Raw genomic sequence first — 21191 nt, 5'->3', positions numbered from 1 at the left:
TAGGTGGGGAGCATTTCACGACATTCGTTGATTGTTGAGAGTGGTAGACGCTCAACATCGGTGGGGGGGGGGGGGGGGGGGGGGGTACGTATATCTTGGCCTGGGTAACCTTCAGGACAGTTGGGCACAGGACACATCATCAGTAGTGTACCCTTGCATCGCTGGGTGTTTCGGCCTTTTAACACTATACACCCTCCACAAGGGCGGTGCCGCTGCAGGATGATCAGCCCTCAGCGCGTGTCCCATGTCAAACCGTCCCAAAGATTCACCCTGACGTACTTGGGGCCCAGCATGGGTCTTTCCGCTTGAGCCAAATCCACCGGCTGCTTCTTTCAGCCGCCTCTGAGAGTGATCTTATGGTCTTCTGCAGAGCCTGACCGTGGATTCCAAGCTCCTTCAGCAGTCTGATGGTAGATGACGCAACAAATCCTCTGCATCCCACTTCAACTGGATAGACTTTGGTGTTCCAGCCACGCTGCGTTGCCTCTGCTGCAAGCTCTGTGTAGCGCAGCTTCTTACGCTCATAGGCCTCCTCAACAGAGTTCTCCCATGGAACTGTGAGCTCTATGATTTAAGCAGTCTTCTGTGAAGGGGACCAGAACACCAAGTCTGGCCTGAGGTTGGTGGATGCAATTTCAGGTGTAAAAATTAGTTGTCGGCCGATGTCCGCCAGCATCCTCCAGTCACGGGCCCTGCATAGGTTTCCTTCTTCTGATCTGGTGGAAGGATGTTTAGATGTTTTCTGTCCTTCTCGGACAAAGGTTGTTGCCCTTGGGGGGGGGGGGGTTGCTTGCTCTCGGAGGCAAGCAGTAGGTCGCACACCGCCTGTTCTCAAGGGCTGATGCCAGCCTTTTTAGTACCTGATTATGCCGCCACGTGTATCTCCCTTGCGTGAGGCTGGTCTTGCAGCCTACCAAGGTCGCTGGAGTTGGGCAGAGGGCACAGGTTGGATCCTCGCCGTACCACTGATGGAGGTTCTTTGGTGATGGAAGCGCGTCATAAGTCGCTCTGATGATGAAGCTGATCTTGCTTGCTTCCATTTCCCATAGTTCTTTCCAGCTGATCTTCCTCCGCTCCACACCTTCCCACTGCATCCATTGCCCCTGTTTGGCAAGAGAGACCGCCTTTGCACTTCTCGCCGCACCTCCTCGACCACCAATGTCCTCCGCTCTGATGTTGTGGCCTTTCGCCAAGTTGGTTTACTTGTCGTAAGGCCAAAGCTGGCACTTTCTGTCCGAAATGGGTATGTAGATATATTACAAAATGGAGAACTAACTCGGTATTGTAGGATGACCACATTCCATTTCTATTGTCCCTGAGCTAAGCCTTCCTTATCAGCACTGAGGCTGCTTGAGCTGAATATACAAAGTCATAGAATATATGATCATTGTTCTTGATCAGGGACATGGAATGGTGTGCCTGGTAAGTATCAAAGATGGAACCAAGACTAGTCCATCCACTGTGCATGAGATGGTAGAATTTGATTTTTGAAACAGCTGATTAGGTATATGATTAATAGTTATAATCAATTGTTAATATTCTGAACTGTAATAAACTGGGAAGAATTAGAAAAAAGTATAATAATACGTGTTTCCCTTTGTTCTGCGGAGCTGCATACCTAGGATTTTTAGTGATTCTCGTCCCACTGATGAGAAATATGATGAGGGACCTGGGTCCCATGCGATTCTTCAATTGCTCATTTCTGCTAAAACAACATTGTTCATGTTGTGACATTGCCTTTGAAGTGATGCTTCAAATTTAAAGTCAAATGTTTGGAGCAACTGTGTAAATTTCTATTGCAAAACATTTCAGAAATATTTTTACCCAGCTCCCAACAATCTGCCTAGATTGCTACAGAAGTATTCCATCTATTAAATCTTCACTAAATGTTTCATTGTCGTCGAGTGGATGACAGATGGTGACATCTTTTATGCAATAATGGAGAGGATTTCAAAAAAAATTAGATTTCAAAGACATATTGTTAAATTATTTTTTTCCTTGGGCGTGTGCTCCATTTCTCAGGTCCACCCGTGACAGTGAAGATGAAGATGAAGAAGAACGAAGCAAAACACGAGGCTGTACTCTGCAATATCAGCATGCATTAATACGAGTATTTACCCAGTTCCATACAACTTCATCCGAGGGTACAGATCAGGTGATCACCATGCTGGGCTCGGAATGGTCAGTGGATGTCACTGATCTCGTCAGTGACTTCATGAGAGTGGCAGACTCAAGAATTGCACATATTATGGAAGGCAATATACTTGCTGGACGTGAGCCTGGAACAACAATTTTCAAGGTTAGCTATTAGCCATTAACTTAATTGGTTTGGAGATGGAGAATGCAGTAGGTTGAGTCTCGCTATAAAATATATAGAATAATATACAGAATGTATTACATAAGTAAAAATCTAATTGATATGATTTTCCAAGGCATGCACACATTTTCACTTGGTAATCTTAACCAATACTATGAAATAACATTAAACGTGTATTTTCCATTACTGAACATAACACATTTGTCTTATTGTTGTGTGAAGTGCTATGATACAGGCAACCCTTGGGTTTATAACCACTCTGGTAATGGAAATTCTCCAATACGGAAATCACAAACCACTATCCAAAATTCAAAATACAGACTAAAGTTCACAGAATATATTTTTTAAAGTGAATAAATAAATGCAAAAATAGCTTTTTTGTGCAACTCGCATTTCTTGATGCATGCTCAGATGATTTGTGTTGTGGTAAATCACAATCCAGACTGTTTTCTTGAAATACAACTCATAACTAGTGGATTACCTGTAATGCTTTCAAATGTCAAATTAGGCAGACAGACATATGTTAACAAATAGATTTCACAAAGGTACTGGAGTATTTGTTGAGATCTGTTACAGTTAAGTCCAATCCCTCTGGATGACCATTGCATCTTCTCCAGCCGCAGGCAAGGTCCTGGAGGACTCGAGACTAGCCTGAATGTTCCTTTGTTTAAGAAGAAAGGTGGAGAGTATCCACTTATATATAGGTCTGTGAGACTCATGAGAGAATTATTGAGGATAAGATTTACTCCGTTTGGAAGAATGAGTTCATTAATAACTGGAAGCATGACTTTGTACGTGGCAGGTTATTTCTTACTACCTTGATGGAGTTATTTGAGGAGGTGGCAATGGTGAACGACGAGGGTATATGGCAGTGAATGTTGTACATGGATTTTTTAAAGACATTTGATAAAATCTCACATGGTAGGCTGATCCAGAAGATTAGGATGCATGGAATTTACACTGACTTGAAGAGTGCAAGTTGGGCCGCTGGAAAATGATGCTGGGGAAGTGATAAAGGGGAATAAAGAAATGGTAGATGAGTTGAATAACTTTTTGCATCAGTCTTCACAGAGGAAGACATCAGCAAAGTGCCTGGAATTCAAGAGAATCGAGATGGATGTTAGTGGAATGGCTATGACCAGAAATAAGGTGCTTGTGAAGCTGAAAGGGCCAAAGGTGGATGAGTCACCTGGACCAGATGTACTGCACCCTAGGGTTGTGAAAAAGGTGGCTTTAGAGATTGTGGAGGCATTGACAGTGATATTTCAAGAATCACTAGACACGGGGAGAGGTCCCAGATGATTGGAAAATTGTCAATGTTATCCCACTGCACAAGAAGGGAGTAAAGCAAAATAGTGGGAACTATAGGCCGGTTACTCTGACTTCAGTGGTTGGTAAGATTTTATAGAGTCCATTATAAAGGATGAGGTTACGGATAAAATAGGCCGAAGTCAGCATGGCTTTGTGAAGGGGAGGTCTTGCTTGACAAATTTGCTGGAAGTCTTTGAAGAAGTAAATACCAAGGAGAGTCAGTAAGCTACTAAGGAAGACGAGAGCCCATGGTATCAAAGGGAAGATACTAGCATGGATAGCAGGTTGGCTGGATGGCAGAAGACAAAGTGGCAATAAAGGGGGCTTTTTCTGGTTGGCTGCCAGTGACTAGCGGAGTTCCGCAGGGGTCGGTGATGGGGTCACTACTCTTCACATTGTATATTAATGATTTGGACGAGGGGATTGAAACATAGAAACATAGAAATTAGGTGCAGGAGTAGGCCATTCAGCCCTTCGAGCCTGCACCGCCATTCAATATGATCATGGCTGATCATCCAACTCAGTATCCCGTACCTGCCTACTCTCCATACCCCCTGATCCCCTTAGCCACAAGGGCCACATCTAACTCCCTCTTAAATATAGCCAATGAACTGGCCTCAACTACCCTCTGTGGCAGAGAGTTCCAGAGATTCACCACTCTCTGAAGGCTTTGTGGCCAAGTTTGGCAGATGATATGAAAATAGATGGAAGGCTAGGTAGTTTAGAGAAAGTAGGGACCCTGCAGAAGGACCTGGACAGGTTGGAAGAGTAATAATAAATACTTTATTAATCCCCTTTTCAGGGGAAATTCAGATGTCCTTGCAGCACACTAATAAAAATACAACATAACATTAAAGAAGAAGTTTAACATTAAAACATAATAAACATCCCCCACAATGGTTCCCACTGGGGGGGGAAGGCACAAAGTCCAGTCCCCATCCTCTTGTCCACCCATGGTCGGGCCTATTGAGGCCTCCACAGTCTGATGTTTCAGGCCCTCTCGCTGGGTGATGGTGCTCCGGCGTCAGGAGAACCCTCTCAGCGGCTTGGGATGCCTGGAACCACCGCTTCCTTACCGGAGACTGCGGCTTCCAAGCCAACAGACCACGCTGGATGGAGCTCCACCACTGGCGATCTCAGCGTGAAATCCCGTGCTCCCGATGTTAAAGTCAGCGCCGCCACCTGCAGCTGGCCGGTCCACAGCCCCGCAGATCCCAGCATATCGGAGTTCCAGCACGGCGACCCAGGCAAGGCATCGCCCGCTCCGCGATAGCGCTCCAGGTACTGGGCAGGTCCCCTCGGGAAACGCCGCTCCATGCCCCGCTGGTAGGCCGCGAGGATGGGTCGAAGGTGCTGCCAGAGGAAGGCAGCCTCTCCGACCAGGTAGGGACTAGAAAAGCAGTTTTCCCCTCCCACCCCCCCCCCCCCCCCCCCCCCACTCCCCACTCATAAAAAGATTAGACCCCCAACTAACACACTTTTAACATACTACAAATTAAAAATAAAAGTGAATAAACAGACAGCTGCAGGACAGGCAGCTGTACAGGATAGCACCCCCTCTCCCAGTGGACAGGGAAATGCAGATGCAATATAGTGCAGCAAAATGTGAAGTCATGCATTTTGGTAGTCGGAATAAAAGCGTAGACTACATTCTAAATGGGGAGAGAATCCAGAAGTCGGAGGTGCAAAGGGACTTGGGAGTGCTGGTGCAGAATTCCCAAAAAGTTAATCTGCAAGTCGATACGATAGTAAATAAAGTAAACTCAGAATGCTTGCATTTATTTCAAGAGGCCTGTATACAAAAACAGTGGTGTAATGCTGAGACTATAAGGCTGCATAAGACTGGTATGGCTGCATTTGGAATATTGTGAGCAATTTTGGGCACCATATCTGAGGAAGGATGTGTTGGCTCTGGAGAGGGTCCAGAGGAGGTTTACAACAATGCTCCCAGGAATGAGTAGGTTAATCTATGATGAGCATTTGTCAGCACTCGGCCTGTACTCGCTGGAGTTTAGAAAAATGAGGGGGACTTCATTGAAACATACGCAATAGTGAGTGGATGCGGAGAGGATGGTTCCACTAGTGAGAGAGTCTAGGACTAGAGGTCATAGCCTCAGAATTAAAGGACGTTCTTTTAGGAAGGAGTCAAAGAGAAATTTCTGTAGTCAGATGGTGGTGATCCTGTGGAATTCTTTACCACAGAATGCTGTGGAGGTCAAGTCAGTGGATATATTTAAGGCAGAGATAGATAGATTCTTGATTAGTATGGGTGTCAGAGGTTATGGGGAGAAGGCATGAGAATGGGGTTGGGGGGAGAGATAGATCAGCCATGATTGAATGGCGGAGTGGACTTGATGGGCCAAATGGCCTAATTCTACTCGTATCACTTATGACTTTATGACTTGGTTGTCTGGATTCAGAACTAATAGAAGACAAAGGTGGAAGGGTGTTATTCAGGTTGGACGTCTGACCAATGGAGTTCTAGGGTATCTGTGCTGAGACCTCTGTTGTTTATGATAGATATATATAAAGGCATGTACATAAATGTAAATGGATTGGTTAATAAGTTTGCAGATGATACCAAGATAGCTGGAGTTCCAGACAGTGAGGAAGGCTGTCAAAGTGCACAGCAGAATATAGACCAGCACCAGAAATTGGTGGAGAAATGGCTGATGGAGTTTAATCTGAACAATCCGTATGAGTGTTGCACTTTGGGAGGTCTAATGTAAGGGGAAAGTATATAGTTAATGCCATAACCCTTAACAGCATTAATGTGTTGGGTCCCTTCTTCAGAGTGATAATTGGAAAGAGCTGGAAGAGAGGAGGGGCAGGACAAAGCCTGGCAGATAATAGATGAATACAAGTGGGGGGGGGTGGGGTTAGCGAGGGAGTTGATTGGCAGATGGTTGGACAAAGACTAGAGATGAAAAGATAGATGGTGTGAGACACAAGGATTGGAGTTGCAAATTATGAAGCTAGAGGAAGGAATATAGGGGGAGTGGGAGAGGAAAAGGTGCAAGTCCTGATGGCGCACAGGGAAGAGGAGGGGAGGAGGAAGAAAGGGGGAGGGGGATGAAGGAGAGAGGATGTTTTTGAAGTCACATAAAATTTGAGAATTCGGTGTTCACACCATTGGGCTGTAAGCTACCTGAGCGGAATACGAGGTGCTGGTTCTCCAGTCTGCATGTGGCCTCACCCTGGCAATGGACAGGACCCAGGACAGAAAGGTCAGGATGGGAATGGAAAAGGAATTAAAATTGTTGTCAATTGGGAGATCCAGTAGGCCCCTAGTGGAACGCAAATGTTCGCTGAAATGGTCGCCAACAGAGGTGCATGTGAACCTCTGTCTCACCTGGAAGGACTGTTAGGGTCCCTAAATGGAGTGAGAGAGGAGGTATAGAGACATGTGCTGCATCTCCTGTGGATGCATGGGAAAGTGCCTGGTGAGGTGGTGATTTGTGTGGGAAGGGATGAGTTAACCAAGAAGTTGTGGAGGGAGCCGTCTCATTCAGAAGGTGGAAAGCAGTGGGGATAAGAGGATATGAGTGGTGGTGGGAGTATGTTGGAGGTGATGAAAACGCCAAAGAATGAAACTAGATATCTAGATATCTCTAGACTTCCTCTCCCCTGACTCTCAGTCAGAAGAAAAGTCTCAACCCGAGACGTCACCCATTCCTTTTTGAGTTACTCCAGATTTTTGTGTCCATCCAGAGAATGATACGTTGGATGTGGAGACTGGCGGGGTGGATGCAGGCCTACTTGCTTAGATGGGGGTCTTGGTCAGCATGGACAAGTTGGGCCAAAGGTGCTGTTTCGGTGCTGTATGACTATGAGCTTATCAATATGGTCCATTGTTTATAAAGATAAGAGCAGTTTTGCAGTTTTTGCTAAAGGTGTACTTTATAGCATTAGTTATACTTAAATGATGATAGTTTAAATATAGATGCAGCACATCATGTTCTTTTCATTTCTTGTAGGTTGTTTCTCCATTGATGGAGGTTGTATTAGGGGAAGTGCCATTGACTGTTGCTGATGATAAAGTCACCATCACTGACCTGCAAACAGAACTTATCTCTGGTCTGTCGTTGAGTCTGGAATCTAATCCTGGGACTAGCCACACCTTTATTGCCAAGACAACAGCTCGTCAGCGCCTTCAAACACTCAAACAGGTACCAAGGACTTGTTTGCTCCAAAAGAATAGCCACTTGTCAATTTAACCATTGGAAAACTATTATTCGGCAGGGAGGCTCCCAGATGCTTTACAAAGCCCAGTGCCCGATTGAGTTTGACTAAGATTTTTGGTGGATCCGCATGGGTTGCTCCTAGGTCTGACTTAATACAGTGCATTTCCACCATCAGACTTATTTCCTATGGCTGCTTACAGTGCCTTCCATAATTTTTGGGATATAGACCCATCATTTATTTATTTGCCTCTGTACTCCACAATTTGAGATTTGTAATAGAAAAAAATCACATGTGGTTAAAGTGTACATTGTCAGATTTTATTAAAGGCCATTTTTCTACATTTTAGCTTCACCATATAGATATTACAGCAGTGTTTATACAGTCTCCCTATTCAGAGCGCCATAATGTTTAGGACACATAGCTTCACATGTGTTGCATTTCCAGCAGCCTCTGCCTGCAGCCTGTCCGTTTTTCCTTATCTTTTTTTATTTTAGTTTGGCTAAACAGTTTGTTTTGGGGATTCTTTAGTTTTTCTGGGTGGAGAAGGGGGGTAGGGTAAGGGGGGAACCGTTTCCCGGTCACTTCCTGGCGAGGATGCAACTATTTCTCCAAGTCATGTCCTCACCCCCCCCCACTCCTCGCGGCCTACCATCTGGATCGGAGCAGCCTTTCCTACCAGAGACCGGGAACTGGACCACAGCTTTGGCAGCGGCAGTGCGGCACTGGATTCACTGCGGAGCGGGCGATACCTACCTGGATCGCCGTTTGGAGTTCCGGAGCGTTGGGCCCGCTGCTCCAACATCGCGGAGCTCCCAACACGGGCGGTGCTGACTCCTACATCGTGGAGTCCCTGTGGCCCTTTGTCGAGGGCCGCCAGCGTGAATCTCCGCGTGGTGCGACCTGGGGATGTCGGGAGTGAGGACTCTGGTGGGAAGCGGCCAATTCAGAGGTCCAAGTCGCTGAGGTTGGCCTCCCGTTCCGACGCCGGAGTTCTATCATCTCGGCGAGCGGGCCTGAGCGGCGGGCTGCCCGTAGCGGCAACCGCGGAGGGCTCCGGAGGCCTCGGCCACGGTTGAACATTAGGAACATCAGAGTAAGATGGCTGACTTTGGTGCCTTCCCTTAAAGTGGGAAACATATCGATTCTGCTGTGTGGGGATGTTTTATGTTGGACTCTATTGTGTGTTGTGTCCTTTATTTTACTGTATGGATGTATGCAAAAACAAATTTCTGACCTCGGTCTGACAACAAACAATAAAGTGCCATCGTATTGTATTATGAGACTGAGAAACAAGAATAAAACAGTTAGAGACATCAGCCAATTCAACAGTTTGGAACATCATGAAGAAGAAAGAGAGCACTGGTGAGCTTATTAATCACTGGTGAGCTTATTAATCACAAAGGGACTGGCAGGCCAAGGAAGACCTCCACAGCTGATAACAGAAGAATTCTCTCTATAATAAAGAAAAATCCCCTAACACCTGTCCGACAGATCAACACTTTTCAGGTGTGGATTTGTCAATGACCACTGTCCGCAGAAGACTTCATGAACAGAAATACAGAAGCTACACTGGTTAGCTGCAAAATAGGATGGCTAGGTTACAGTTTGCCAAGAAGTACTTAAAAGAGCAACCACAGTTCTGGAAAAAGGTCTTGTGGACAGATGAGACGACGATTAACTTATATCAGAGTGGTGGCACAAGCAAAGCATGGACGAGAGAATTAACTGCCCAAGATCCAAAGCATACGACCTCAACTGTGAAACACGGTGGTGGGGGTGTTATGGCCTGGGCATGTATGGCTGCTGAAGGTACTGGCTTACTTATCTTCATTGATGATACAACTGCTGATGGTAGTAGCATAATGAATTTTGAAGAGTATAGACACATCCTATATGCTCAAGTTCAAACAAATGCCTCAAAATCATTGCCCGAAGGTTCATTCTACAGCAAGACAATGATCGCAAACATACTGCTAAAGCAATAAAGGAGTTTTTCAAAGCTAAAAAATGGTAAATTCTTGAGTGGCCAAATCAATCACCCGATCTGAACCCCATCAAGCATGCCTTTTATATGCTGGAGAGAAAGCTGAAGGATACAAGCCCCCAAAACAAAAGATGGCTGTAATATCGGACATTTTCTTCTTCTTGCGTTTGAGGCAGCATAGGTTATGTAACGCTCTCCAGATGCTGTAGCCAGTTCAATGTGCTGTTGTCGAGGGGCGTAAGGACTACCAGGGGAGCAGAGGATAGCGCAGTCGAAAATGACGTGCCGCGCTGTTTGCTGGTCTGCTCCACACACGCAGGCTGCTGATGTCGCAGCCACCAGCGATGCATGTTGACTCACACTCACTCGTCCCCGGCCCGATCCCGACAGTGAAGCCCAGATACAGAAGGTGCGATACAGTGGTACAGCCAGAGTTCGGCGCTCGCCGCTGCTCAATGTTCAGCCATGGTCGACGCTCGGCTGCTCCGCCATTGCGGCCGCCAGCGCAGGCCTCCTTACGTCGCCGCGCCTGGGCGTCGGGCCCGAGAGGTACCGGAGATGACGGGAGTCTGCGGCCGGATGATTACGGGGGGAAAAATACACCTGCGGGCCGGATGATTTCAGGTTATGGGCCGCATTCAGCCCGAGGGCCGTAGGTCGCCGACCCCTGCTTTAGACAGTAAGAGTGTAATAAATTCACAGTAAGTTTTGATGTAAGGGTCTGAATTTTAATTGTCGTCAAACAGAAAATTTTTGGGAGTGAAATTTACGCATTATCTTTAAGATTCCAGACTTGACAGTGATTGAAATACTATTGTCAATAAAGCTGCATTACTACATCTAGGTTAGTACTTGTTTAGGAAGCTGCAGATTTGAATGTATCTGAATAATTAATAAACGTGGATCTGGTGTACTTCCAACCAAATACATCCCTGCCATACAAAAGTCAACCAGTATTTTAATAATTATTTCTAACTTTTTTACGAGTGTAAAAGTCTACTAATCATATGATAGCACTACTGGAAATGAACCACAGATCAGTTTGTTGTATAGATTTGCTGCTACCCACTTAGAATCCTAAAGAACAAGACAAGAAAGAGGTATGACAATTAACTTTTACGATACAATTAAATTACTCATTAAAAATTAATAAGCTTTAAACAGTGATATGAGCAGATAAATGCTTAATAAATTTATGTGACATGCTTCCATCTACTATTTGATGCCAGTGGATAAGCAATTTATTTAAAATGAGTTTCTGCTTTTGTTAAGAGGAATTACATCTGAATAGACATTGCATTCACCTTTCAATGACTTACAACAGTGATACACAGTGTGTTGATGGGATTCATTAGAGGTCTTATCTAGTCCTACAATTTGGTATCTGCAGGCACTGCATTTTTAATGATGAAATGTCAGGCAGACTTAGGTAACATTAGAATTCTGATTTACATATTCTATAGATTCACCATTTACATAGAATGATATGATATGATATGATCTAGTACAGAAACGTTCAAGACAATTATTTTAACAGGTTTCTGATGCCAATATTCATGGTTCCTATTAACTTCCTCCCTTCTCATCCATAAGCATATTCTTTTCTGCATTTGTCCCTTGTGCATTTATTTTGCTTTCTTCTAAATGTATCAATGCATTTGCCTCAGATATTCCAGTATTTTGTATTTCAATACCACTTTAGATAAAGAGGTTTTTCCTCAACTTCTAATTAAATTCATGTGACCATTTTAGATTTCGTCCTCCTTTTGTGTTGGCTCCACCACAAATCAAAGATTTGAACCCATTTTTCCAATTCTGGAAGAGTCCAAACCTAGACTTTCGGAGTCAAAACTAGATAAAAAAGTATGATTTCAAGGCAGGAGAATAATTGTAAATGATTGAAGTAAGTTTTCATAAAGGTCACCTCTGTGATTCATCCACAAAGATCAAAGCATGTTCATTATATATTTTTGAAAAGATAAATGGGGATGTTTTGTATTGAAAATACAGTGGAGATAGAGAGAAAAATTTAATCTCATTTAAGAAATTTAATTTTCATATCAAATGAATTGTAGTATCTATACTAGGGACAAAAACCTAAGAGGGTTCAGCATTGGAAGATCCATAGTCCCCATTCCTGACAGATGTTGAGTTACTCCCCTCTCTTGGGTAGTTCTAACTTACATCATTGCAGAGCTGCCAAGTAGTACAGATTTTCCGAATTTTGTACGGAAATGCGATAAGATTACTGATGTACGATTTTGTGTTGTTAAATATGGATTTTAAATACGGATTTCAGTTCAGTCTGATGAAGGGTCTCGACCAGAAATGTCACACATTCCTTCTCTCCAGAGTCGCTGCCTGAACCACTCCAGGTTTAAACAGAGCGCTGTCAGTTTAATGCGTGAGAATTTAAACGAAGAGTTGTCGGCTGGAGCGCTGTGGGATCGAAATATAACGCTACCGGCTGGAGCACTATGGGCTTTAAACATAGCGCTATGGGCTTTACACATGGCGCTATGGCCAAAGTTATGGGTCACAGACTGTTCAGGAAAATTCTCGTATGACAATGAGTCTTTGGAATTCTCTTTGACCCTTTGATTATTTTTCAGGCAGTGGTAGAATTGTGGATAAGCCTAGTGGTGAAAGGTTACCAGTGGGATTGCAGTTACATTGGGATTGGCCTTGATTTTACAGAACGGTGGGTGGGCTCAAGGGGGAGAGGATGGAGAGGGGAGAGTGAGAGAGAGGAGAGAGGGAGAGGGAGGAAGGGAATAAGAGAGGGAGGGAGAAAAAAGGAGGAGAGAGAGAGAGAGGAAGCGAGAGGGGTTGGAGGGAAAGGGGGAAGGCGGGAGTGAAAGAGGGAGGGAGGGAGGGAGGGAAGGCGAGAGGGATGAGGAAGAGAAAGAGGGGGAGGAGGGAGGGAGAGAGAGAGAGAGGAGGGAGGGAGAGAGAGAGAGGGAGTGAGGGAGGGAGAGAGGGAGGCTTCCAAAATGGTTTCTACATCATCATTTGGTGCTAAAAGTAGGAAGCAGCCGTTCACACAGCGTTATACATAGAAACATAGAAACATAGAAACATAGAAATTAGGTGCAGGAGTAGGCCATTCGGCCCTTCGAGCCTGCACCGCCATTCAATATGATCATGGCTGATCATCCAACTCAGTATCCCGTACCTGCCTTCTCTCCATACCCCCTGATCCCCTTAGCCACAAGGGCCACATCTAACTCCCTCTTAAATATAGCCAATGAACTGGCCTCAACTACCCTCTGTGGCAGAGAGTTCCAGAGATTCACCACTCTCTCTCTCTGAAAATACAAAGAGATGGCAATGAATGCACTGCCAAGCAAGGTGCGTAGAAGACATGTCAATTGGTAGCAAAGTTATGCATTCGTGTACTCTTACATGGGTATGACCGCACATAATTTTTTTTTTTTTAAATCAGCAAAATGGCACAGCATAAAATTACTGATTTCAAGTTCAAGTGAGTTTATTGCCATGTGCCCCTGATAGGACAATAAAATTCTTGCTTTGCTTCAGCACACAGAACATAGTAGGCATTTACTACAAAACAGATCAATGTGTCCATATACTATAATATAAATATATATACACACATGAATAAATAAAATTATAAAGTGCAAATAACAGATAATTGGTTATTAATAATCAGAGTTTTGTCCGAGCCAGCTTTAATAGCCTGATGGCAGTGGGGAAGTAGCTATTCCTGAACCTGGTTGTTGCAGTCTTCAGGCTCCTGTACCTACTACCTGAAGATAGGAGGGAGATGAGTGTGTGGCCAGGATGGTGTGGGTCTTTGATGATACTGCCAGCCTTTTTGAGGCAGTGACTGCGATAAATCCCCTCGATGGAAGGAAGGTCAGAGCCAATGATGGACTGGGCAGTGTTTACTACTTTTTGTAGTCTTTCCTCTCCAGGGTGCTCAAGTTGCCGTACCAAGCCACGATGCAACCGGTCAGCATGCTCTCTACTGTGCACCTGTAGAAGTTAGAGAGAGTCGTCCTTGACAAACCGACTCTCCGTAATCTTCTCAGGAAGTAGAGGCGCTGATGAGCTTTCTTGATTCCTCAGCAAAATATGATTTTCAGGTACTAGAATACTGAAATGCTCTGACAAAATTTGGCAGCTCTGTCATTGTAAATGAACAACTTAAATGACAGCTGCTCAGAAAATGGGCCTTCAAATTAATCAGTGATTTCTAACTTTTGATAATAACTTCTCTATGTTTCTGAGAGATAATTGTCTGAGAAGTTGTAGCTTGAACCCTGCACCTGTCAAACTTTGATACATAAATCACTGAAGATAATGATCAAAACAGCCTTTTTATTAATTATTTTAGCTACTTGTTTTTTTCTCACCAGAAAATGTCCCACTTCAATGAAAAACACAATCACAATAAAACATCCTTGCTCCATATGGTGCATCTAACAGCCAGCATTAAAAATATTCTCCTGACACCCCATTGTCTTGAAAAGGCAGAAACAAACTAAAAGTTTTTAAATAACTAAATAGATTTAAAACATTTAAATAAAGTCAAACAATTTAAATCTAAACATATTAACATGTGCTAATTCCTAGATGCTCATTGAAATTCAGTTGAGAATTTCCTACACCACATCAACATGACATGATCTTTATCTGTAAATGCTGAGGTGTTGCGGCAATTCCACCTGCTATGTGCTCCATTGAACGCCATTGTGGAATTTCTGGTGAACAGCTCAAGTTTGGGACATGCTTATTTGAACAATCATGCAAAAAAATGTCAAACTTGCTGGCACTTACTCAAGTGAAAGGCTGCCAGTTCCTCTAGGAACTGCTGAAGTTTTCTGCAAAATCCACCCCTCTATCTTAAATTTTCCCAATGGAAATTTTGACGCGTCAAGATTATGTATTAGACAAGCTGTCTGCCAGTAATGAAGCAGTGAAAAGGTAAAACAACGCCGGCACCAGATGCCTCCAACATTAGTGGTGAACTGGAAATGCATTTTTGTGTGTCACCAAGAGATTGCATGCAGATAAAAAATAAGAAAAGATCAAGTATAGATCTGTGTGGAAGGACAAACTACATTTATGTGACAGCCAAGAAGGCACATCAGCACCTCTTCTTCCCTTGGAGACTGGAAAAATACAGCAGAAATACATCACCATAGAAAGCATGCTGTCGGGTTACATCATAGCTTGGTTTGGGAACAGTTCTGCCCAAGACTGCAAGAAATGGCAGAGAGCAGTAGATGTCAGTCACATAGGATATCACTCATGATCGGCAAAAATATGTTATAACAAAGTAGGTATAATTTGTCTTGCTCCAAGTAATAGCTTCACTTCCAGATTCCATTACCTTGCATATGAATTGATGCATTTCCAAATACGCCACTTGTTGAAAATAGCAAAATACTCATAAAAATCTCTGCAGTAATCGGGATAGCATTATTTTTGCTAACATTGATCAACGCGCTGTTGCATTCTGATATGACAAAGCTGTACAATAATAAAGACTAAAGTTCTCATCAAGACAAACATTTGACAACTCAATTCAGTCTCCAGCTTATTACATAACAATTTTTATATTGCATACGTTCTAAAATTATATTCTATGAAATTATGCCTTTAAACATGGTAAAGGAAAATAAAGTCAAAGTGGAACCTAAAGGACTTCTAGTACAGGTGCACAACCTTTTATCCGAAGATCCAAATAACGAAAACCTCCGAATAGCGACATTTTTTCGGTCCTTGAAGAAAGGTCCTTGAAAACGTTCACCGAGGGCGGCCCGCAGAGGTGACAGCGGAACCTCCGGTCGGTCCTCGAAGAAAGGGGAACCAAATCCCCATTCATAAAAGAGAAGGTGAGGGTATATTGCGCGGGAGGGTTAATGATTGACAATATGCTGCTACCTGCCAGCTGAGTTAAAAAGTTCCCACGGCAGACTCACGATACACAGTGTATCGTGAGTCTTGCGTGGGAACTTTTTAACTCAGCGTGCAGGCAGCAGTAGATTGTCGCTCCCTTCAGTTTCACCCCACTTACACCCCTCTGCTTCCCGGCCATGTGTGTGACCCCTTCCCTCCCCTCTCCAGCTCCCCGCTCATTGCACCGGCGCGGGGGCTTTGTACTGTCTTCACGTCGCGATGCTAGCAGCACAGTGCCAGTCACCGGAGACGTCAGGACCAACGGAACACCGACCCCCAGGCCCACTGCAAGCACGGAGATCCCAGATCAGCAACTCCAGCCCAGCCCCGTTCCAACTCCAGAGGAACACGCTCCCAGTATGGGCAGAAGCTGATGGTGTGCAAGGGGTACGTCTTGTTCTTGGGGTCGCGCAGCTCGGGCTGTGGGCGAACTGCCACTTGTCACCATAGCGGCCCATCGGGGAGCGGATTCCTCTGGAGTTGGAGGGGGAGGGGGGTATTGTGCTGTTTGATCGCCCCCTACTATTCCAGGGACAGGGAGACAGGACGTTCACCGAGGGCGGCCCGCAGAGGTGACAGCGGAACCTCCAGTCGGTCCTCGAAGAAAGGGGAACTAAATCCCCATCCATAAAAGAGAAGGTGAGGGTATATTGCGCGGGAGGGTTAATAATTGACAATATGCTGCTACCTGCCCGCTGAGTTAAAAAGTTCCCACGGTAGACTCACGATACACAGTGTATCGTGAGTCTTGCGTGGGAACTTTTTAACTCAGCGTGCAGGCAGCAGCAGATTGTCGCTCCCTTCAGTTTCACCCCACCTACACCCCTCTGGTTCCCGGCCATGTGTGTGACCCCTTCCCTCCCCTCTCCAGTTCCCTGCTCATTGCACCGGCGCGGGGGCTTTGTACTGTCTTCACGTCGGCGATGGCTGCAGGCCAGTGCAGTCACCGGAGACGTCAGGACCAATTGGACGTCGACCACCAGGCCCACCGCAAGCACGGAGAACCCAGAGACCCACAGCCAACAGCAGCCCAGCCCAGCCCCGCTCCAACTACAGAGGAACCTGGGTTGCGGATGACGGGGCGCAGCTCGGGGCGTCGTAGGGGCCCATCGGGGAGCGGGTTCCTGTTGGTCCTGATGTCTCCGGCCACCTGCTATCCTCCGGGAACTGTACCGCCCTTGCAGGAGAGTGGGGTTGTTTGCAGTTGCAGAGGGAGGGGGCAAGGGCGGTACAGTTCCCAGTCTCAGCTCCCGTCCAGGGGGGTGGCCGGAGACGTCAGGACCAACGGGCCAGCGACCCCCAGGCCCACTGCAAGCACGGAGATCCCAGAGACCCACAGCCAGCAGCAACTCCAGCCCAGCCCCGCTCCAACTCCAGAGGACCACGTAGGGGCAGAAGCTGATGGTGTGCAAGGTGTTCTTGGGGTGGCGCAGCTCGGGCTGTGGGCAAACTGCCACTTGTCGCCGTAGCGGCCCATCGGGGAGAGGATTCCTCTGGAGTTGGAGGGGGAGGGGGGTATTGTGCTGTTTGATCGCCCCCTGCTATCCCAGGGACAGGGAGACACAGTGGCTTTTTAGACTGGTGGGCAATCACTTCCAAAGTTCTGCCCACACAGTCAGTACACCTCTCCTACATTTCATACAAACATTTATTCTGCAAGAAAAAACGACATTGAAGACTCAAACTCGCGACCGAGTAACTGCCGGGATCAAGGCGCAAACTCGCGACCTTGCGGATATGAGCCGAACACTCTACCACTGAGCCAGCCATTAAAATCTACGCTAAAAGTTTTCCATTCCGAAGACCGACAAATTCTGAATTACGAAAAGTGTCTGGTCCCAAGGCTTTCGGATAAAAGGTTGTGCACCTGTAATAATATTCACTGTGAATTGAATTCCTTCTGCTTCGCCATATTTTAAGTAGTTTTAAAATGTAATAGTCAAGCGCTGAACCATTTTCGGGAATTGAACTAAATGACCAACATTTAGTAGTCATGTTTACTTTCATTTATAAGCATAAAAAACAGCTTAACTCTTAAATCCCATTTTTATCTTATCAGAAAAATGCTACTTATGATAGGTTGTATATTACATATTTAGCATCATTTCATGTCTTCATGTATTGTTTCAGTATGATTTCCAAATTCATGTGTAAGAAGAAACTGCAGATGCTGGTTTAAACCGAAGATATACAAAAAGCTGTAGTATTTCAGCGGGACAGGCAGCATCTCTTCAGAAGGGTCTCGACCCGAAACGTCACCCATTCCTTCTCTCCAGAAATGCTGCCTGGCCTGCTGAGTTACTCCAGCATTTTGTGATCTACCTTCAAATACATCCTCAGATGTTGTGGGAAACTAGGGAGGAAATTGTGGAGGTCTTTGAGGAGATATTGCCATCTTTTGCCACTAGTGAAGTTCCAGATGGCTGGAGGGTGGCTGATGTATCATTATTTAATAACAACTAACCCAATATACCAACGATCAGTATGGACAAGGTGGTCTAAGGGACCTGTTTCATGCTGTACACCTCCATGACTACTACAAAACCTCATCACCTGTGTAAATGATCCCTGCTGCGGGAGAAGAGATAAGAGAGAAATATCTTATCTCTTGAGATAAATTTAAAAATGTCAGAAAAATATTAAGTATGTTTTTCTTTTTTTCATAGGAAGGCATCCTGACGTCATGGATTTTCTACAGTGACAATACGGCAGCACCATTGACTCTCTACAATGTCAAAGACTACAACCTGACAGTTAGCACACTGAATGATAAAGTCGTCTCTTCTACGCAGGACCCAGTTTGTCCCCTGATAATAGCAGAAGGTGAAGGATCAGGTGAATTTATCAGAGTGGAACTGGGCATCTGTGAACCCTGTAAAAAGACCAACCGCAAGAGTGTCTTGTTTGTGACACTTGTCAATGTGAAGGTTCGCTTTGGGTTTGATGATGATTCAGAAGAAGACCTAGAAAATACCGGTGAAGATTATGCACCTGATGGAGTTCGATTTCAAAGCAATCCATTTGGTCCTAAACCAAAAGAAAAAGATCGGTTTGATTTCATGCCAGACACTTCTTCAACTGGTGAACGCGAGGAAAGGGTTATGTGGAAGAGTAGCACAACTGTAAAGTCAGCTGTGGAAGAAAGGACTGACTCAAGGGCAGAACCAGGCAAGGGCATTGATGGCATGCAAGAAAATGGAGTACATTTTGATAACACAAGGATGCCCAGCTTACCTCTTGACATTGATGTCACAGATCTGCCAAAAGATTTCGCAGATCCTGATGATGAGTATGCCCCAACGCCACGGGGTCTAACTGATTTGGAAATTGGAATGTATGCACTGTTAGGAGTCTTCTGCCTCGCAATACTGGTTTTTCTAATAAACTGCATTGTATTTGTCCTCAAGTACAGGCACAAACGTATTCCCCCAGAGGGTCAAGCCAGCATGGATCACTCTCACCACTGGGTTTTTCTAGGCAATGGACAACCTCTTCGTACCCAGGCTGACCTCTCGCCTCAACCTGAAAGTCCTGGCAACCCCTTGGAAAATATCCAAACTTGCTGCCACAATGATCATCAGAGCAGTGGCAGCTCACAGACAAGTGTGCAAAGTCAAGTGCACAGCAGAGCTGATGGATCATCTGGGAGCTCAGTTATGGAACACAGCGAGGATCCACTACACTCTCCCACCTCCAAGCGCAAAAGGGTCAAGTTTACCACTTTTGCCACGTTGCCGTCTGAAGAGCTTGGCATAGCTTACAACTGCATACCAATAGCCGATGAGGAAGACATTGAGTGGGTCTGCCAGGATATGGGTCTCAGAGACCCAGAGGAACTACACAACTACATTCAAAGAATAAAGGAGATTGCCTAGTCTGCTGCTGCTTTTCTTTGCTGCATTTATAGCTGCCAGATATTTGCCACGTATAGTTTTTTGTTTGGTCCACAGAAGGAAGCTGCAGTACGTGGAGACTGGGTGAACATAAAAGTGCTCTAACAATATTTGTGGTCAAATGAGTACTGGTAATGCTGCAATATTTAAAATAGGTTTGCAGTGAGAAGCTGATCAAACCTTTTGCAAAGAATACTCTTTGCTGAAACACCATTGACAAATCACAGTTGATGAAAGACAGACTCTATTATAATGAAATAAACATGACTGGTTTAGCACAGGGGCATAGTGTTTGCTCATAATCAAAAGAAGCATGCTGGAATCGCTCTGTGTAGGTGACGGTGAAATGGGACAACATTGGCATCTTATTTTTAAGACTCCAGTAGGCTGAAAACAACAGAGAGTTGCATATTCTGCACAACAAGGAGTTGTTTTAAGATGTAAAACAGTTCTTGTAGTTGATAGATATGACAGAACAAGTATGGTAAGACCCTTACCAAATTGAATGCATCAGACAAAACTGGTATTGAAACTAAGTGGCAAATGTTGATTTAAAAAAAATATATATTTTAATCGCAATTTGAGTCCACAGTCAATTCTGAAGGTTGACAATGTCTATTTCATTCACGTTTCGGTCTCATTATTTGCATTAATAAAAGCTGTTGAAGCAAGAGCATGGCACAAATTGCAGTGTTACTACTGGTTGTGAGAAAGCTGATACATGAATGATTAATTAATGTTGAAAAGAAAAGGTTTCTCTGTTTATGGGAAACACATAATGTGATATTGTTCTCTGTGAAGTGTGATAGCAGCAATCTGATCATTTTGTCATTGGCCTCATTATATATTCATTTTAATTTAATATGCATATTTATAAAGCAATCTATTGGAATGCTCGAGCAGAAATGTCCAGATATGCTCTTTTCTAATTAATCACAGCAGGAATCAATTGTGCTCAAATTTAAAACAAAACAAAAATCTTAATTTGCAGGGACTGGGAATCTGTGATTTTATTCAAAAAACAACAGTGACACGGTCAAACTGAAAATTATGACTTTCAATGGTTTTTTTTAAATATTTTTTTGAGAAAGCTAGCAGCTATTTTAAATGTGAGAGGCATTGACAGAAAGCAAACCAAAATCCATTGGCTTTTGTAAATTGCCAAAGGAAAATTTGACTCAAATTGGTCATTGAACATAGAGTATACTTGTGAGGTATTGAAATGACCTTTCTAATCAGTGAAACAGCAGCAAGAAGTAATGTGGCGATACCGATGTTGGTTGTAGACCAATAGAATGTGATGTTTGATTCATTAGATCTGCTGTGAAATGGGAATGTGATGAAAGATGATTATCAGGTTTTGATAAATTAATGATAAACGAAGGAAAACATTTCCACTGTGTACCTATCTTGTTAAATCTCCTGAAAAAAGCCTGCAAAAGGATATTGCAGGTTTAAACAATCATAGATTCACGGGGATGGGGTGATTTAGGTGTATTTCATCTTGATGGAATGATATCTATATGTATATATGAATTTCTATACAATTAAACCAAACCACAACGTTAAGAAA

The 21191-nt window shown here is 44.4% G+C and overlaps 1 protein-coding gene across 2 annotated transcripts in view; it reads left to right on the top strand.

The window, feature by feature from the left end:
* tmem132e (transmembrane protein 132E) overlaps positions 1-21191 on the top strand; it is a 151634-nt gene extending 130443 nt beyond the window's left edge. The window contains exons 7-9 of one of the 2 annotated variants that reach the window (XM_055657954.1): positions 2023-2299; positions 7606-7797; positions 18392-21191. In XM_055657954.1, coding sequence (XP_055513929.1) covers positions 2023-2299; positions 7606-7797; positions 18392-19600 — 1678 coding nt within the window. In that variant the 3' untranslated portion in view covers positions 19601-21191. The remainder of the gene's footprint in view (positions 1-2022; positions 2300-7605; positions 7798-18391) is intronic. The other variant, XM_055657955.1, reaches the window with a different exon arrangement.

The sequence above is a fragment of the Leucoraja erinacea genome, chromosome 28 (genome assembly GCF_028641065.1).
Source record: "Leucoraja erinacea ecotype New England chromosome 28, Leri_hhj_1, whole genome shotgun sequence".
NCBI lineage: Eukaryota > Metazoa > Chordata > Chondrichthyes > Rajiformes > Rajidae > Leucoraja > Leucoraja erinaceus.
The sequence above is the reverse complement of the archived record's forward strand: the minus strand, read 5'-3'. Positions and strand labels throughout refer to the sequence as shown.